This window comes from Plecotus auritus (genome assembly GCF_963455305.1).
Source record: "Plecotus auritus genome assembly, chromosome: 9".
NCBI lineage: Eukaryota > Metazoa > Chordata > Mammalia > Chiroptera > Vespertilionidae > Plecotus > Plecotus auritus.
Genome location: NC_137783.1, coordinates 67,905,367 through 67,923,954, shown reverse-complemented (window position 1 = coordinate 67,923,954; position 18,588 = coordinate 67,905,367). Strand labels below are relative to the sequence as shown.

At 45.6% G+C, this 18,588-nt stretch overlaps 1 protein-coding gene across 3 annotated transcripts in view; it reads left to right on the top strand.

The window, feature by feature from the left end:
- The window catches only part of ARHGEF12 (Rho guanine nucleotide exchange factor 12), a 230,774-nt gene extending 225,685 nt beyond the window's left edge, over positions 1-5,089 (top strand). For all 3 annotated transcript variants that reach the window (XM_080687470.1, XM_080687471.1, XM_080687469.1), the window contains 2 exons: positions 724-793; positions 1,200-5,089. In XM_080687470.1, the coding sequence (XP_080543596.1) occupies positions 724-793; positions 1,200-1,210 (81 nt within the window). In that variant the 3' untranslated portion in view covers positions 1,211-5,089. The remainder of the gene's footprint in view (positions 1-723; positions 794-1,199) is intronic.
- Positions 5,090-18,588: the final 13,499 nt, after the last annotated feature.

Sequence of the window (18,588 nt, the reverse complement as noted above, 5' to 3'; positions counted from 1 at the left end):
GTGTTTGCACGGGCTTCTATACGTGAGGCCCGAATGTGTCTGAGGGGACTGGCTGGCCACCGTGCGAGGCCGGAACAAATAGTGGGATGAAGGGTTTGTGTCCTTGGAGTCGAGGCTGGGAGGTGTTAGCCCCGGTGCCTGGGCTGGTGTGCCAGGTGCTATGGGAATGGAATTGGCTCCTGTGGGTCTTGTGAGTCAGCGCAGCGTGAGGGGTTTTGTGAATTGTGAGTGAAGATGTCACGCACACTCCTGGCCCCTGGTCAAGCCTGACTGACGGGTGGTTTCTGAGGAAAAGGCTTTATTGGTGTTTTTGTCTGCAGCCCCGCTGCTGCCTGCTGCTCCCACTGGCCAGGCAGTGGGGGCTCTGGGGACATGTTTGCCTTGTTCACAAGCAGTGTCCTGGGCTGCCGAAGGGCACATCTGAGAGGCGTGTGCAAGGGCGGCTCTGGGCTCACAGCGCCGCAGCGCCCACTCAGGCGGCCCTGGGAGGGGCCTCTCCCAGCTGCTCTCTCCTCTGCTTTCTTCTCACGGGGGAAACATTAAGTCACTCATTTAAGACGGAAAAGGGCAAAAGGAATGAAATTTACATTTTTCCTTCCACTAACAAAATTTTAATTACGTTTATGTTGCAATTTGGAAGCATACCTGTAATTAAAAAACATTTTTCTTTCAAAAATAATTTTTATGACATTCAAATGAAAAACCTATGCTTTTATTTTACAGAAGGTGGAGGAAAGTTACACCATTCTTTGCCAAAGGCTGGCTGGGTCAGCCCTCACAGACAAACACTCAGGTATGTGAAAGTGGTAGATTCCAGACTCTGGAATTATCCTGCCTGAACAAATACATGAGATACATAAATAAACAAATATTTTAAAATGTTTCCAAACATCAAAGATCACCCCCTCTCCCCGTTGCACAGCGGGAGGCAGAGCGGAGGGGCTGCTGACCCAGTGCCCTGGGGCCACCTGCGCTGTAGCTCCTGACCCAGGCCTGGCCCTCCTGGTCTCGCTGCTCTTTGACTCCGTGGCTGCGAGTGGTGCTGAGCTCAGCGCAGCAATTTATGGTCATTGGCTCTTGGATGAGGCTGTTCTGGTCCAGAAACAGAGACAGAGCCGGGCCGCGGAGTTCACGGTGTTCTCCAGGTGGCCATGTGCCCTTTCTTCTTACTTTGATCCATGATGTCCTTATTCTTTCAGATAACAGCTAGAGCTGTGTGTCCTGGAGGTGGTTGGAGTTTGAGCATCGGCACATCCTGGCCCCAGTGAACGGAGAGAGAGTGGCAGAGGGTCTGCCTGGGAAGCTTCGGGGCTGGCCTGTCCCCAGCCCAGAGCAGGACTGTCCTTCCCAGTCAGCAGCTGCCCTGCTGTCCGCGAGGGAACCTCTGCTCTGCACTCTGCGCCTCATGACCAGAAATTCATTTTGATTCAGAACAAAAACCAAATGCATAGAACTCTGGGTGTGGGGTATGACATTTTATTTAGACTTAAGAAAGTGAGAAAATCAGATGTATTTATTGACTTCATTCCACATTTGAAAGCACATTTTAATTTCTATTTTGCTGTGTTTTAATTAAGTAGTGAGACTTTGTCCCTTTATATTTAGTTCACCAAAAACCAGTGGTTCCTGAGGCAAAGAGCTCAGGAGCGGGTGGCAGGAGGCTGAGTGGAGAGGAGAGAGCAGCCGGGGGAAGAGCACCCAGCCTTCCACTGTGTCACAGCCTCTGCTGCCCCGTGGCTGCTCCCATCTGACCTCAAGGCAGAGCCGGGCCTGTGCTCCTGTGCTCCCCAGGGGGGCAGAGCACAGGGCTTCCCGCTCCGAGGCCAGCACCGCCACTCCTGCTGGGATCACCGTGAACCCGAGCCTCGTGTGCTACATGGCAGCCACTTGGAAATGGGCATGTTTTCTTTTCCGTTGAGGGTTGGGATTTGGAACGGAAAGGAAAGCAAATTTCATTTTCTTGACTACAAATTTGTTTTCCTTAATACTGTTTCATTTTTATAATTATACATTGGACTTCAGCACGTGTGTACAGTTGCTCCTGCCGATTGAGCAGGAAGTAAAAGCAGAAACAAGTGGAGATGCCTCAGATGGTAGGGGTGGGGTCCTGAGGAGGGCGAGGTGGCAGCAGCCGAAGGAGTTTGGGAAGGTCTGCAACGGAGTCCCTCCTGAGTTGAAGTGGCTGCCACTAGGCACAGGCTCTGCTGCCCCTGTGGCCAGTAACACTTTAGTGCCTGGAGGTTTGACTCTGATGTTTGCACAGATGGTGCCAAAGGGCTGAGTGAAAAGGAGAGCCAAGAGGAGTGGAGAAAGGGTGGAGGAGGCAGAGCTGCCTGGACCAGCTCCCTGCTGGCTCTTCTCCCCGCTGGTGCCTGCCTGCCTGCCTCGCGGACGCAGGCCCGGTGTACTGGACCTGCCAGTGAGCTGGGAGGACACCTGCCCCAGGATAGCCAGCAGTCTTGGCAGCACCCCACAGAGGATAGAGGACCAGAGTAGTGGCTCGAGAGCTCCTTTAGTTATATTGTCTTCTGTGATTTTCTTTGTGCATCAGGTATGTATGTTTTGGAGTAGTTTTGCCAACTAAAAGGAAATAATTTGTCAAATCTTAAAATTCTGTTATTATGCAAGGAGTTCACCCGCTGTTCTCGTCCTCCAGCAGTACCCTCTGGATGTGGGGGCTCCGATGTGCACTTCTCCTCCCTGCAGCCCAGTTACACGCACACACATCACACATAGGAGGGTTCCCAGCTACTGTGACAAACACCACACAACTCACAGCCAGTTCGCGGATATCATCAGCTCCTGTCTCCCGTCTTTTCAAAACTGACCTCTTTTTTTAGTAAACAGTACAGCTGTATTGCTGGACCCTCGTTTATAAATTATAATTATTTTTTGGGTCATAGACCAAGTATAAATTAAATCAGAGTGGGATTTAAATTTTAGAAGCAGAAGCTAATATATAAGTGGAGCTTGAACCTTCTGATAGTTTAAGAGAAGCAAGTAGCAACTTGATGGTTACATGGTGCTGCTGGGAATAATGCGCTCCCTCAGCTCAGAGGTTCCCTTCCGGCGGCTGACCTTCAGACTGTCTGTGGCAGGGCATCAGGAGAAAGGTACCAAGAGAACTTGGTCTCACCGCAGACACTGCGGGGCCCTGCGTCCTCCCCTGGCGCTCACATAGGAAGCTTGCTGGGTTAGCATTCTGATTTCTCTGGCTCAGCCAATACCTTGTCCTTGGCAACTGCTTTTCTTTTCCTGCAGTTTAACCTTTCCTTGGAACAATAACAGGGCTAACTGGGAAAATACTTTGACCACAGCTCTAGTACTTCCAAATAAATGTATGTCTAGATTTTCAGACAAAGCCCCAAAATGAAGTCTAATTTTGAAAAGATAACCACCGTTTTGAGTGTTCTTTCTGTCTTCCCAGCTGAACTTCCTCTTCCTCTCTAGCCTGGCCTCCCACACCTTCCACTGTATACTGGCCATTATCATCACGTCTGTTTTACTTGGATATTAGATCTGCCTTTCTGGCTGATGGAATTCATCCTGCCCTTGAATGGAAATGGTTCCGTTACCATCAAAGTCTTTTTCTCAAAGTTAGGAGACTAGAAGCTGGAATCTACTTCCACACCAACGAACCCAGAGGGAGTGGACGGAGTACTTTCCCAGAGCAGGGAGCTGGCTCGCTGTGGGAGCGGCCTGCGGGCCTGTGCTCTCTCCTGAGGCTCATGAAATAGGAAAGAGGACACTTAGTCCAGACAAATCACTGGGCTCTCAGGTGCTCTAAAGTGCTGATCACTGCCCGAGAAGCGACATGTGTGTACCTTGATATGAGCTCCCCTGGGCTGTCTGAGTTATCTTGGCTTTTCGAATCTGCAGTAACTACTTATTACACTGCACAGGAGGTACATTTCATAAGTTTTTTACTGATTTTTAAAGAGGAAAAGAGGGGGCGCAGAGAGAGATAGAGAAATATCAATGAGAAACATTGATCAGCTGCCTCCAGCACGTTCCCAACTGGGGATTGAGCCTGCAACCTGGGCATGGGCCCAGACCAGGAATCAAACCATGACCTCCTGGTACATGGGTCGACACTCAACCACTGAGCCTTACTGGCCAGGCTGTTTTATGAAATACACCTCCCATGCAGTATAATAAACACGGTTTAGGCACAGAGGGGAAAGAGTTTTTGATTTTGGAGGGGAGAGGGGAACTAATGTGATAGTGGAGGAGAAGAATCTCTTATTTTCAGAAGCTAAAGAAATATGTTCTCTGGGTTTTCTTTCATTTGTATCCTTTTTTCTTCTTGGTGTTGGTAAGTGCGGCGTGGAGCTTCTGCACTTCCAGCCGGAAGCGCCTCTCTGAAAGCAGTGGAGTGTCACTTGAACTACTAGGCTCTGGCCAGCAGTTTCTTCCCTGCAGGGCACTGAAGGCCTGTTGAGAACCGAGTACGAGGGCCTACAGCAGACCAGGAGCAGGGCCTCCATCACCTCTGCCCCTTGTTCCTCTAATAGAACAATTTTTGTTTTGTAAATTGTGGGGTTTTTTTTCTGACTTTTCAACCCCTTTTCAAAATGTTCTGCAAAATTGTTCAAGAAAAGAGTTCCTTTGCTTCATTCCTATGCCTTCCGCACTGGTCCTGCCCGTTTGATAATAAGTTGGTTAGGAAATGGACCTTCTAGAAGGAAGCTCTGCCTGCCCTTCCAGGGCCACACCTGCGCAGATGGGCTGCAAAGACCCCTGGGATGTGCACACTGGGTGGTGGTTAACACGCCTCTTTCTGCCAGAACCCTTTCTTCCCTCGTTCACCACACAGTCTTGGGCTCTTTAATAGAAATCACTTTGTAAAAACAGCAACTATCTTCAAAAAGACTATTAATAATCATGTATTTTTACTCTTATTTTGAAATACCCAAAAGGCTTTATTGTTCTAATTATCCAGATGTACCTTTGTAAAATAGCTCTTTTATGAATTAGCTGATAAGGCTGTATGTTTCTGGAACAAAATACTGGTCAGCTAAAAACTTTGTCTTTTCTGGGGTCTGGGAAAATAGAAAATGAGAGTTCAAATATTAAATATGCTTAAAGGAACCAAGTGTGTGACTTTTTATTTATATTCTTGTTGATGTGTCTTATACAAGTTTCAGAAAAGTGTACGTGCAAAGGAGGCCTTAATTGATCTCACTGGCAGGGACAATAAACATCTCCCTCCTATTAGAGGTCTTCACTAGTGAGACTGGCCAGTGACCTCTGATATGTAAACTTCAACGAGGACACCAGCAGCTGGGATAGCTCAGCATCTGGGGCGATGGCATGGCTGCTGAGCAGCTCAGTGTTGCTACAGGAGCAGCATGAAGCTGCCCCGCTGTGGGAGCAGGTCTGCTGTTGCTGCTGCTTAAGTGTGAAGCAGCATGGCTGTGGGAGGCCCTGGGGTCAGGCTGACCTGAGTGAGTTCCCTTCGGGCCACTCGGCTCTACTCCAGTTGTGTTCTGGTCGGGTCCTGCCATCTCTTCTTTGCTCAGTCTACATGTCTTTATCAGTCAGTTCAATGTGGGAGGGAGTTTGCAGGTCACTCCCTCTGAATTGAGGTTTGTATTAGAAACCCCTGTGTAGAAATGAACATGAGGCTCTGGTTTGCTTTTTTTTTCTGTTGTTGTTGTTATTGTTCTAAATTTGAGCTCAGTTATCCATCAGGAGCCCTTTATAGTAGGGATCTGTATTCTTAGCATCTATCCATATATCTGTCATCGGTAATGTGAGTTGCACAGGGAATCCTGGTGTAAGGGATGAGGAGAGAGCTGGAGGTAGATTTCCTATCCTGGTTGAATCAGCCATTAAAGAGTTGAGGGGTGCCTGAGGAAGAACGTGGTAGACCTGAAGCAACATTTCCATTCTGCCTTGAGACCAGTATGTGAGGGGCAGAGCAGATGTTTGGCTAAGAGGTGAGGAGAGAACTGGAGACAAATTACTTATCCTCTTTCCACACACCTTTTGAGGGGGTCTTAGGTCAATGGGCGAGGAGAGACCTGGACGCGATTTCTCCATCCTGGTGCAGGCAGTGTGGGGGATTGGGGGCATGCCTGATAGAAGGGTCAAGTGCCAGCAAGTGTTTGAGAGCCAGAGGAGATGCCTGGGGTGGGGTGCACTGCAGCCAACTGGAGTCTGTGAGCACTTTCTCCAGCTGTTTCCAAGGCAGCACTTCCTCAGGACCAGTTTCCTGGGGGGCGTCCTCCTGATTCCAATTGGACCCCTTTTCGTGATCGCCTCCTCTGGACAGGGTTCAGGAGTGCACTTCTCCCAAATACACACCTTTTTAAAAATACATTTTTATTGATTTTTAGGGAGAGGAATAGATAGGAACATCAATGAGAGAATCATTGATCAGCTGCCTCCTGCACACCCTCTACTGGGGATTAAGCCCACAACCTGGGCATGTGCCCTGGCTGAGAATCAAAACCATGACCTCCTGGTTCCTAGGTCGACACTCCACCACTGAGCTACACCGGCCAGGCCAAATAGACACGTTAATGGAACAGAATAGAAGGTGTAGTAATCGACCCAAAGATAAATTTTGTATGATAAACATGTCTCCTCAGGTCAATAGAAGAAATGTGCATTCTATAATAAATGGTGTTGGGACATGAGGCAAGCAGCAGGTCACAGATAAAAGTCTATCTGCAGCCCTAGCATGTTGCTCAGTGGTTAGAGCATTGGCCCTGGGACTGAAGGGTCTCTGGTTCCATTCCTGTCAAGGGCACGATTCCTGCTTTGGTTGGGCCTAGTGTGGGAGGCAACCAATGGATGTATTTCTCTGTCTCTCCCTCTCCTTCCAATCTATTTAAAAAAGAAGCCATGGAAAAAATATCCTTGGGTGAGGATTAACCAAAAAAAATTAAAAAGGCTAGCTGCAAGGCTTTCTCCTGAGTGGACAGGTGGGGCCAGGTTGGAGTGAGGGCAGGGTCAGACCCAAGGCTGGAGCTGGGCTGGGATTCAGGAGTGGCCTTGCTGTGCACCTGAAGCCAAAAGACCTGCCATGATGTGCCGGAAGAGTGGAAATTGAGGCCAGAGGCGAGACATGAGGTGAGGCGTGAGGTGTGGGGTGTGAGGTGAGATGAGACGCATGAGGAATGAGATGAGAGAGGTGGGAGGTGAGGTGAGAGGTGTGAAGTGAGGTGAGGAGTGAGGCATCAGGGTAGGGGCGTGAGGTGAGACGAGATCCATGAGGAATGAGGTGAAACGAGAGGCATGAGGTGAGGTGAGAGGTAGGTGAGGTGGGAGGTGTGAGGTGAGGGGAGAGGCATGAGGCGTGAAATGAAGCAAGAGGCATGAAGTGAGTGAGGCGTGAAGTGAGGTGAGAGGTGGGAGGCAAGAGGCGTGAGGTGAGGCCAGAGGTGTGGGGCATGAGGTGAGGCATGAGGCATCAGACATGGGACCTGAGGTGAGGCGAGACACATTAGAAATGAGGTGAGGCAAGAGGCATGAGGAGAGGCAAGACGCTGAGGAGTGAGGTGAGATGAGAGGCGTGAGGAGAGGCATGAGATGAGGTGAGGTGAGAGGCCAGAGGTGTGAGGTGAGGCCAGAGGTGTGGGGTGTGAGGTGAGGCGAGACACATGAGGAATGAGGTGAGGCAAGATTCATGAGGAGAGGCGAGAGCTGAGAAGTGAGGTGAGAAGAGAGACGTGAGGCATGAGGTGAGGCAAGAGGTGGGATGAAAGGTGAGAGGTGAGGCCTGGGGAGTGAGATGAGGTGAGAGGCATGGGGCATGAGGTGAGGCCAGTGGTGTGAGTTGTGAGGCAAGGTGTTGTTATATTGTCAATCAACAAGCTAAATACAAGATGCCTTAATAAGCCAATTAGGAGTCTTTATTACATGCGGGCTCAGAGCAGAATATCTCTGTCAAATTCTGAGGCAACACATAGAAGAAGTTTCCCCTATTTATACCTTTCGAGCTCTTTGCAGATTTTACGAAGAACTCTGTGTAAGTTATTTTTTCAGACAGCTTGTAACCTTGGATACATAATGAACAAACACTTGGCATGAGAATATTATCAGTATCAGTGTATCAGCCCCTTTCGTTAGATGGCTAGCTTGCAAGGTCAGACAGTTAAGTTTATCTTTTCTATTATTCAAGTTAAAAAAAAAACAGTCATTTTACAGAATAAGAGACTGTCTAGAAATGACAGTTTACAATGACAGAGTTTACAGAACAAGGGACTATCTAATAATACCAGAGATTTTCAAACAGCAGTTTTTATACAAGATGGAGGCTACTATGCTTCATTCCCCACTAGTTTTATTTAAATGAGTCAAATCATTGACTCTTGTGAGCCTTTGTTGGGGAGTGGATTGTATTGGCTTCTGAGGACTATGAGCTTGATAGAGTAAATTCTCTGTTGAATAAAGTTAGTAAACCAGTTTATAAGATGGGGGCCCAGAATGAGGGCCAGGAGTACATGTGAGAGTCTCAGCTTTAGTGGGTCTGATGAAGAGTCTTGGATCCTCTATTCTGCCTGGGCTGCCTTAAGCTAGGTGTGTGCCAGAAGCCAATTCCAGCATGTCAGCAGGGCTGAATCATCTGGAGATGGCTGAGGGCATTTCCCCAAACCTGAAAAGGATGCATAAAAGGATTGCTTGCTGCCAGACAGCTAAGGGCATCTTAATCTACATGTTATTGCCTCCTACTGGCCAAACACCTGAACAGCTGTAGGCAATTCACCAATCTGACAATGGATTCTGTGTACCAAACTCTGACCTTTGATGTATATCTACTTTGCCTTAGGACAATTTGTGTTAATAAAAAGCAAGAGGTCCTGAGACAAGAGAGAACTTAGTTCCTTTAGCTAAGTTTTCTCTGGCCCCCCATAATGCCTTCCAAAATTATGTTTCATCTCTGAACTTCAATTTACACACAACGCTTCTCCAGATTCCTGAACCCTTCTAGATGCTGGATTAAGACCACCAGTATTAGGTGTGATGAAGCCACATTGGGATCCTGTTGACCTTGACTGCCATTGGGGTGGTCAAGATAATGATGTATGGTCCTTTCCAGGTAAGAAGTCAGTCCTTGGATGGTAAATTTCTTTAACCCAAACAGAGTCACCAGGGTAGAAGGGATGGACCAGATCAGAAGTTGGTACAGGCAGAGTGTCTCGGACGTGCTTCTGGACTGCTTTCTGGGTGGACTGTAAAGCCTGTAATAACTTGAGTAAAGATTGGTTATGGATTTCAGCTTTCCTAAATTGGATATATAGTACTTATCTCTTAGAAGCTCTGCAAGTGTAGTATGGTTCCGTATAAGCTGGTGAGGTGGGTAGGTTAAGGTCTGGAAGAGTCACTGGAATCTGTAGGGGCCCCACTGGTTTTAGGGCAGCCTCCTGAGCTGCTTCGTCTGCTTCCTTGACAAGTATAGTAGTGGCTGCTACTGCTCAGAAGCAGGTGGGCTACCTAGACACAATGGGGTCAACCAAAAGACAAGTAGGCTACTGGCCTTTTTTAGGGGCTGAGACTTTGGGTAAGAACCCTGTTGGATATGCCCCTTTTCTTATATATGTAGAGGTGGAAAGACTTAGTTACATCTGGTAGTGCTAGTTGGCCCATCGTCCTTGTTCTGCTCATGTCTGTTCTACTGCCTAATATATTACCTCAAGGATCATGGCTCTGAATTTTTTTTAGGGAAAATGGATGTTGGTGGGGCTCCTCTGGCTACTTCCATACTGAAGAGGGGTGGAGTTTTGATTGTGTTTTTTTGTTTGTTTGTTTGTTTTCAGAGCCAAGAGATCCTTGCTGTCTGTCAGAGGGATGATGAGGCCTGGGCACAGAAGGAGGTGTGTTTGTGACCTGGCAGAGACAAACAAATGGTCCGGTGGAAGGGAAAGAAAACATTTCAGTTTTAATAACTTCTATTAAAATATAATTTTTCTTTTTAAAATTATCCTTATGTTTATTAAAAGTTAAATTAAGACCAATTTATCTATTGCATTTAATTTGGCCTGATTGTTTGCATAAACACAACAAGAATGGTAACTGACTACCTTTGCCGGAATTTCATGATTGAATTTTAATGTGCCCCATAGGGCCAGGAAGCCAAGCCATCCAGCTGCCGTCAGGCCTGCCTGCAGTATCTGCTGAGTTAGGTGAATTCCTCACCTGCAGTGGCTCTACCCGGGCCTATGCCCTAGGGCTAGGCTTTAAGGCTCATCTTAGCAGCCCTCCTACCCATTGAGGCCTAGAGTGTGTGGGGGTTCCGCAGGGATGCAGAGGCGCCCTTATTGCTCACCTTCTACTCTGACCAACTGCCAGTGATGGTAGGGCATGGGCCTGACGCTCCAGCGCTATCTATTTTCAGGGCTCAAAAGCAGGATACCAGACTTTTCCTTGGCACTCTTATTGGATTCAAGTTTTCAGAGTTCAGGCAGGGCTCTTTAAAACATGATACTCCAATCAAAGTTTTCAGTCAATAAACCACTATTGGAGACCGGTCTTACTGAATTTATGCAAATAAATGTATTGCCATGATTTATTTATTAAGTATTGCTAAATTCTGGAGGAATTGTATAAGGAGAAAAATATACTGACCTGCTTTAAGATCTTTTGATTTTCCTTGTCAGTCCTTTCTATGAACTCTTCAGAGTAATATTTTTCTAAATGTATCATAATAAAACAGTAATGGTCTTTAAATGGCTAGAAGAAACTTAAAATGTGTCTATACTCAAATAGATAGTCACATCTGTCCCTCTAGTAGGGTTCCCCCTACTTGACTTGTCCTTAAACTACATATGGTCTCTGGGAGGGGTGACATGCCCTCTCAGAATGGACTAAGGGAGTTTTATCCCTTCACAGGGTCTCATATGTCACAGGACCTCACGGGGTCTGTAATTTCTATGACAGAGGGCTGGTACTTACTACGTTCCTCTGTTCCAAATAGGCCTCCCCCACTTTCTTAAAGTTGAGGTTTGTGCCACCCCTGACATGGGCATGGTCACACAGGCCTGCAAGGCAGTACACAGGCTGCCAACTGTCTCTCAATAGAAACCAAAACCTGATGGGTATGCCCATTTGGGCACCTGCCCTTTTGGCAACTGCATTCAAATCTGCAAGAGAATTAAAGGTTAATATAGCATATTTACATAATGAAGTATAACATTGGCACTGTGGCCACTTCTGGCAGCCAAATCTTCTGCTACCAAACATGACACATGGTAGGGCTATCCAAACATCTCAGGGAGTGTGGTGCGGTGTTTCTTCCTTTTCCGCGTCCCACACAGAAAGGGAGAAAGACAGGTTCCTGAGGGGAGGAGCTGGGGGTTAAGAAATTAGAGAAAGAAGGAGGCAAAAGACAGAAATAGATTCAAGCTGGGTGCCGGGTGGCTTCCTGTCCTCAGATAGAGAGACAGTCACACTCACCTCAGACAACACAGCATATTTATTGGTTTCCAAAAGGGATTTTATGATAAAAAGGAGGAATTGTATAAGGAGAAAAATATGGTATTCGGGTATGCCCAAATCCTATTCATCAGGATCTGAGTAAGCTCCTTATTTTGGGTGGGTCAAGGTCCTTTTTGTTCCTCATTCCAAGTACATGGAATCAGTACTGATAACAGGATTCTGCCAGTGCCCTTGGGCTCAGCTGAATAAGAATTAAAAAAGTATCCATGTGCCTTCCCAGACGGCCCTCTACATCTCCCCCATTTTAATTTTTTAAAAGAAATCTTGCATTTATAAACATATAAGAACAAAAAATGTTTAGGTCCCAATTTCAATGTTCAAAAGCTCCGAGTCCAAATTTTAATGTCCAACAGTTCAGAGTCCAAGTATCAATGTCCAAAAGTTCCAAGTGTACACGTCAGCAATGACATCTGGATGGTGGTCAAATGGTGGTAATGCAGGTTTGACCTCTGGTTTGGTCCTGGGCAACCTGCAGTGACAGCTGCTGACTGCTAGCATGGAAAGGCGTCATCAGCGTCCTCCATATCTGGACTGCCTCTCCTCTTGTCTTCATGGCTGAATTATTTCCTGCTAATTCCTCTCTGTTGCAGGAATCCACATGGTCCTGGAGTTTTTTTCTGAAAATATACAAACATATTCTCGACCAAAAGTTAATAAAGGTGTCTTTTCTATAAATTTGACTTGGGATCCTTTTTATTTTTGCCCAAATAATTTTCCTTTGGCTTATTTCGACACCATGTGTGTTTTTCATGGGTGTCTTGCTGTTAGCATAACAAATGAAAATTAATTTTCAAAGTAAAAATTTTTCTAGATGTAATTTACTTACAAGGTATTTTTCCTTACATAATATTACTCCACTATCCCCCCTTTTTTTGATTTAATTATTAGGAGGCTTTTGGAAAATATATAATGCAGTCTTGATAACTTTAAATTTTAATTTTTTGCACAAAAATATGACTGCTTTAGGTTCATTGCATGTTAAGCAATTTTACCATGAAATGAACTACCAATAGAAATTTTGGTTAATACTTTAGGAACAGCCTTTTGTACAATTAGATTTTCTTGAATATTCCCTTATTTCATTTAGCCAATTTAAGTTAATCTGAAAACTTGACTATTTTACTGTCAAATTTAATACTTTAACAACAATTTTAGTTAATGGAAAGGATTATATGCATCCTTGAGAAAGCCCTGAGCACTCCTGGATTTAGGCTAGATTTAGGTATAGGGCAGCTGCCATCAACCACTTCTCTGTTGCCTGGGTCTCAGTCTTAGCTGGGCCAAGTCTCTTGTTGCCTGGGTCCCAATCTGAGCTGGGCATGGGAAGCAGGAAGCAGCCATGGGGCAGGAGACCTCCCTCAGAAGGGGCGAGTGTTCAAGCCCCTGTAATGTTGGGGAGTGAGAATCTGTGCCACACCTCTGTTGACCCCCAAGTTCTCTCCTGATGGCCCCCTGCGACTGTGCCTGTCTTAGGTTGCCCCTCCCTTGAGGAGTCTTACCCGTCATTGACTAACCAGCCATCCTCCGGGGCCAAGCAGGGTGATGTAAGGTTCAGTTCTGTCTCCTTGGTAGCCTATGCCCCTATGGCCTCCATGCCCAGCACCTGCCTTGGGATCCCCCCACTGGTGGGGGGCCCCGGCATTGATCATATATCTTGGGGAACCCAGGTTTCTTCTCCAGGGAGGGCCCATCTCACACCATTGTGCGAGAGACAGATCTATGGTACCATCCAACATGAGGTTTCAACCTCAGAATGAACTGAAAACTCAAGCAACAGCTGTGGGCAATTGAATTGTGAGAAGAGGGTTCCTTTTGACAAAAATGGCCAATATAGAATGCTCAAGTACCTTCCCAAGGGGCCTTTCACACAGTGGAAGGAATTGAATCCTTTCATGTCCCTTTTAAATTGCTGCCAAACATTAAAAAAAAATTAGATTTTTAAGTTTGTTTGGATTAATTGTACAATATGCTGTTTGTAAAATATCAAAAATTATAATGACATTGTAGAATAATACCATGCAATTTCAAGTATATTAGATGTTTTAAAAGGATTTCTTTTAAGAGAGAATAATTTTCTTGTATTACTCTGGGCCCTTGGAGCTTTACAAGAATCATCTCTGTTAAGGCCTTGAAATTTTAACATGGAAAAAAAACCATCAAACAAATATTTATATTCATATATGATTTACTAGTTTTTGCATCCGCCATTCATATGCAAACTTGTTATTTACTTCCTGCTGGTTACTTGCCTCAGGGTGGGAATTTCAAAAGGGGCTGCTTAAAATGCCTTGGGAAACTAGCTTTAATTTGTCTCCCAGTTCATCTTCGCCATCTTTAAAGCTAAAATCTCTAGGGTTTTTATTCTGTACACAGAAAAGTGTCAAGCCCAGCTCAAAAACTATGCGCACTCGTTTTTAAACTGGCCTTTTCGCTTTACATGAGCACAGAAATCCCCGATGCATTTATAAATTTGTAAAAACTTTAATTCATTAGCTGGAAAAGGGAAAGATGGCAAATATGAGGCCTCTTATGGTGGCTTTCTTGGGGAGTGGTGTCTATATTGGATTGCCACGTGTCTCTCCCTTCCCCTACATCCTGCTTACTTTAGGGGAAGTTTTTGAAACAGATCTGGCCACATTTTTTCATGCTTAAAAGACAGATCTCAAAATTTTTTTTCTTTATAACTAACACCCAATTTGGCCAAGATCAGAATCTTCCTGCGGATTATTTTATGAATTTTAAAGAAAACTTTTAAGTAATCTCATTGCAGGAGAGCAGATAGCTTTGCCCTCTCCTGCCACCATTGAATTTCTTCACACCAGAGGCTGTTTCAGGAGTGGAGTTTCATTTCTTATTACAGATTTTAAATTCCAAATACAAACTAAGATTTTAATTTGAACAAGAAACCACATTCTTTAAGCATACAAACCAAGAAAAATACCATGTAAGGATATTCTTTGCTCTAAGCCAATGGCAATTCAAATTCAAACTGTACATTCTCTGCACCTCTCCCAGGAGCAAGTAGTGATATTCTTCTAATCCTTTTATAGATAAGCTACTTCTTCCTAAAATAAGTCCCATGGTGCCCTTAGGTAATGGTCCATAAATCCCTGTAGGGATTGCTTGCAGACCCATATCGGGAGTTAGTACATATTTGGCGGTGGGACAGAGGTCCAATCCTGCACTTCCTGGGGTGGCACGGTAGAGTTCCCTGATAGTGGACCAGTTGTAGGCAGGCCGGTATGGTACGACAGTGCCCCACTGTTTGGCGGGGCCGGGGCCGGCCCCATTTGCCGTTTCCCTGATGTGGGTCAAGAGGCTGGCCATCAATGCCTCTCTGGGAGCGGCAGTTATTGGCCCAGTGTCTTCCCCTGCCGCAGCAAGGACAAAACCCCAACTGCGGAGCAGGGAGACTAGGAGCTGAACTTCCTTGTCTCCTTGAGGCAACCTGTTGCCAGCAATTCTTTGCAATATGGCCTGGCCTTCCGCAAGTGAAACAAGTCCGTTTTTCTTTGCTCCCTGAATGGTCCCTTTGCAGAGACTCCTTCAATGCAGCAGCCAAAGTCACTCCCTGAACATAGGATGGCCCAATATCAGCACAAATACGGATGAACTCAGAAATTGACCCCCTTTTTCTGTAGGGGCGTAGAGCCTCCTGACATGTTCTATTGGCATTCTCAAAAGCCAGTTGCTTCACTAACAGGGATCCCGTATTGGAATCTCCAACCACTCTGTCTACTGCCTGAAGCAACCGTGCCACAAAGTCCTGATAGGGCTTCTCTGGCCCCTGTATAATTTTTGTAACATCCATGCTTTTTTCTCCCTTAGTGGGCAACTCCCTCCAAGCCTTAGTGCCACAAATATTTATCTGCTGATAAGCTTGCAAAGGGAACATCATCTGAGCCTGTAAGTTGCTACATGTTCCAGTTCCTATTAACATTTCAAGAGTGATAGGCACACCTTGTTGTTGATTTTTAGCTGCCTGTTTTTCACTAATTTTAGTCCAATTGGATTTCCACAGTAAATAATCTCCAGGGAAAAGACATGCCTTAGCCAATGTTTGCCAGTCTTGAGGAGGCAGAGCTTCACTAATTACAGTGTCAATCAAGCTCAAGACAAATGGAGAAGTGGGGCCATATGTGGAGACAGAGGTTTTAAACTCCTTGAGGGTTTTAAAAGGAATGGTCTCATGTACTCTCAGTATCTGCCCTGGGTTGGTAGGGTCTGGCCTTTCTAGGATCGGATACATTGAAAATCCTGTAATATCCTCTCCAGCTCATCTTGCCTCCTGTAAGGTCAGCTGTAAAGGGGATAGTACCGGCGGCACAGCAGTTGTAGTTACTTTCATATTTGGCTGTGTGCCAGTTTCTGGCCGTAAAGGCTGGGGGGCTAGGGTTGTTTTTTCAAAACTGTGAGCAAGATCTTCCTCATCATCTAAATCATCTCGCTCATGGTAATGTTTGTATCTCCTTTTCTCAGTCTCTGGCTTCCGCTCATATTTAGGAGGTAAATACTTGTTAGGCCGACTCTTAAGAGCAGCGGCAGGAGCGGCAGCGGGTGAAGGGGGGGAAGGTGGGGGTAAGGAGAAGGATGAGGATGAGGAGGAGGAGGAAGAATCTCCTTTCCGAAACTGAATTACCCATGTTTATACCCGGTTATTCAAGTGAATTCACAATTCACAACACACAATACACTTCCCAAAAACTTACCTTAATCTGCGCGCACGTCGTGGAAGTGACCCCCTCGCCTATTTTCCCTCCGTACTCAGGTCCCCGTTCGGGCGCCAAATGTGGTGCGGTATTTCTTCCTTTTCCGCATCCCGCACGGAAAGGGAGAAAGACAGGTTCCTGAGGGGAGGAGCTGGGGGTTAAGAAATTAGAGAAAGAAAGAGGCAAGAAACAGAAATAGATTCAAGCTGGGTGCCGGGTGGCTTCCTGTCCTCTGATAGAGAGACAGTCACCCTCACCTCAGACAACACAGCATATTTATTGGTTTCCAAAAGGGATTTTATGATAAAAAGGAGTTTCGGGTATGCCCAAATCCTATTCATCAGGATCTGAGTAAGCTCCTTATTTTGGGTGGGTCAAGGTCCTTTTTGTTCCTCATTCCAAGTACATGGAATCAGTACTGATAACAGGATTCTGCCAGTGCCCTTGGGCTCAGCTGAATAAGAATTAAAAAAGTATCCATGTGCCTTCCCAGACGGCCCTCTACAAGGGAGGTTACTAAAGTTCATTTTTTACCTTCCTATACACAAAGTAAAGTTGTCCTTGACTCTCTGGAGCCATGTTCATGAGAAGAAGGCATCAGCCAAGTACATCATGTAGGGCTTTGTTCTAATGCCATGTAGAGTGATCCATGCTCTTGGCTATAACCGGCACCTGGGAGTGTAGCAAGGGAGTCACCTTGCTCAGTTCTCTGCAGGCCACTGTCAGGGTTGTGCGTGGCGGCCAGTTCTTCTCTCTAGCCACAAATACAGTCTGCCCAATTTCCCTAAAATGCATTCTGGCATGGGATAAAGTTGTTTGCTGCATACAGGCAGCTAACCTTTACACAACTGGGCTTGGACATCTGCCCAGAAAACTGTAGTCTACAAGTTCAACATTCAGCCTCATGTCCTCCCAACCTAGCGGGGTTTCGGCCAGTCCCTCAGTCAGACTCCTCCTCTCTAGGAGAGTCTGAAAATCCTGAGCCATTTTCTTTCACCTGGCTCTCAAGGGCTCAGTCTTTGGTCTGCCTAGCAACCAGCTCTAAATCACCAGGGCGGCTGTGGATTTCAGCTCTGTTTCTCCTCCGCCTGGCTCCTGGGAGTTCATTTTTTCCCAAATCATGCCTGCTCCTGTTTTGATTGCTTTTTCTGCCTGCTAAGAAAACCTTATTCTGTCCCTTTTTATTACATACACTAGAGGCTCCCTCAGCCCAACGCGCACCCTCTCCATTCTGGGAGCCCTCAGGGGATATCCTACTGATGGATTAGGCCTGCTCCCTGTGGTTCTCTGCTCTCTGTGGACCTGCCTGCTCGACACTGCCACAGGACCTGCTGTCTGCTCTCTGCGGGGGCCTGCTTGCCCCTCGCCATGGTGAGGGCTAAAAGGACTGTGGGACTCCGGCGGGATTGAGGGACTGGGGACTCCGGCGGGGCTGAGCACTGCCATCTTGTGGCTATGGGTGACACCAGCTTTGTGATGGAGTGACAGTCAATTTGCATATTCCATCTTTATTAGATAGGATGACCTTTATAAATTTCACACTTTCAAATTAGCCGTAAAGGTCAGATATCTGTATGAAAGTGTTTAAAACACTTAGAATTTAGTGATAGACTAGGGAAATATTTAGGAGTGTGTTTTGAAACACTAAGAATACATGTTCATAGAGCCTTAATGTCTGAAGGGCAGTGTTGAAACACTGAGAATTCGTGTTCAAAGAGCTGTGAACTGAATAGGATAGTATTTACAATTATACTTCAGTCTCAATGAGTTGGTGTTTTTGGAAGATAGCTGATTGAATACTTAAGAATTCATGATCATAGAGGTCAGATACCTGAACGAAAGTTTTTAAAACTCTCAGAACTCAAAATGCAGACCAGAAAAATGTTTTGGAATGTGTTTCAAACACTTGGAATACATGTTTGTAGAACCTTAATATCCTTATGGCAGTGGTGAAACAGAGAATTCGTATTGAAAGAGTTGTGGACTGAGTAGGGGAGTGTTTACATTTCAGTCTCAATGAGTTGGCATTTATCGAAGAATGTAGTTTAAACACTATAGAATTCATGTTTATAGAACTAGGATAACTATATGAAAGAGTTTAAAACTCTTAGAACTCACAATGATAGACCAGGGAAAAGTTTAGGAATGTGCTTGAAACACTTGGAATACATGTTTTTAGAACAATAATATCTTTGAAACAGTGTTCTAAGAGCTGTTAACTGATGAGGATAGTGTTTACAACATTTATAATTCAGTCTCAATGAGTTGGCAATTTTTGAAGAAAGTTGTTTACTAACTTAAGAATTCATGTTCATAGAGCTCTGTTAACAGTAAGAAATTGCTTAAAACTCACAGAACTCACAAGGATAGACCAGGGAAACTTTTTGGAATGTGTTTCAACACTTGAAATACATGTTTGTAGAACCTTAATATT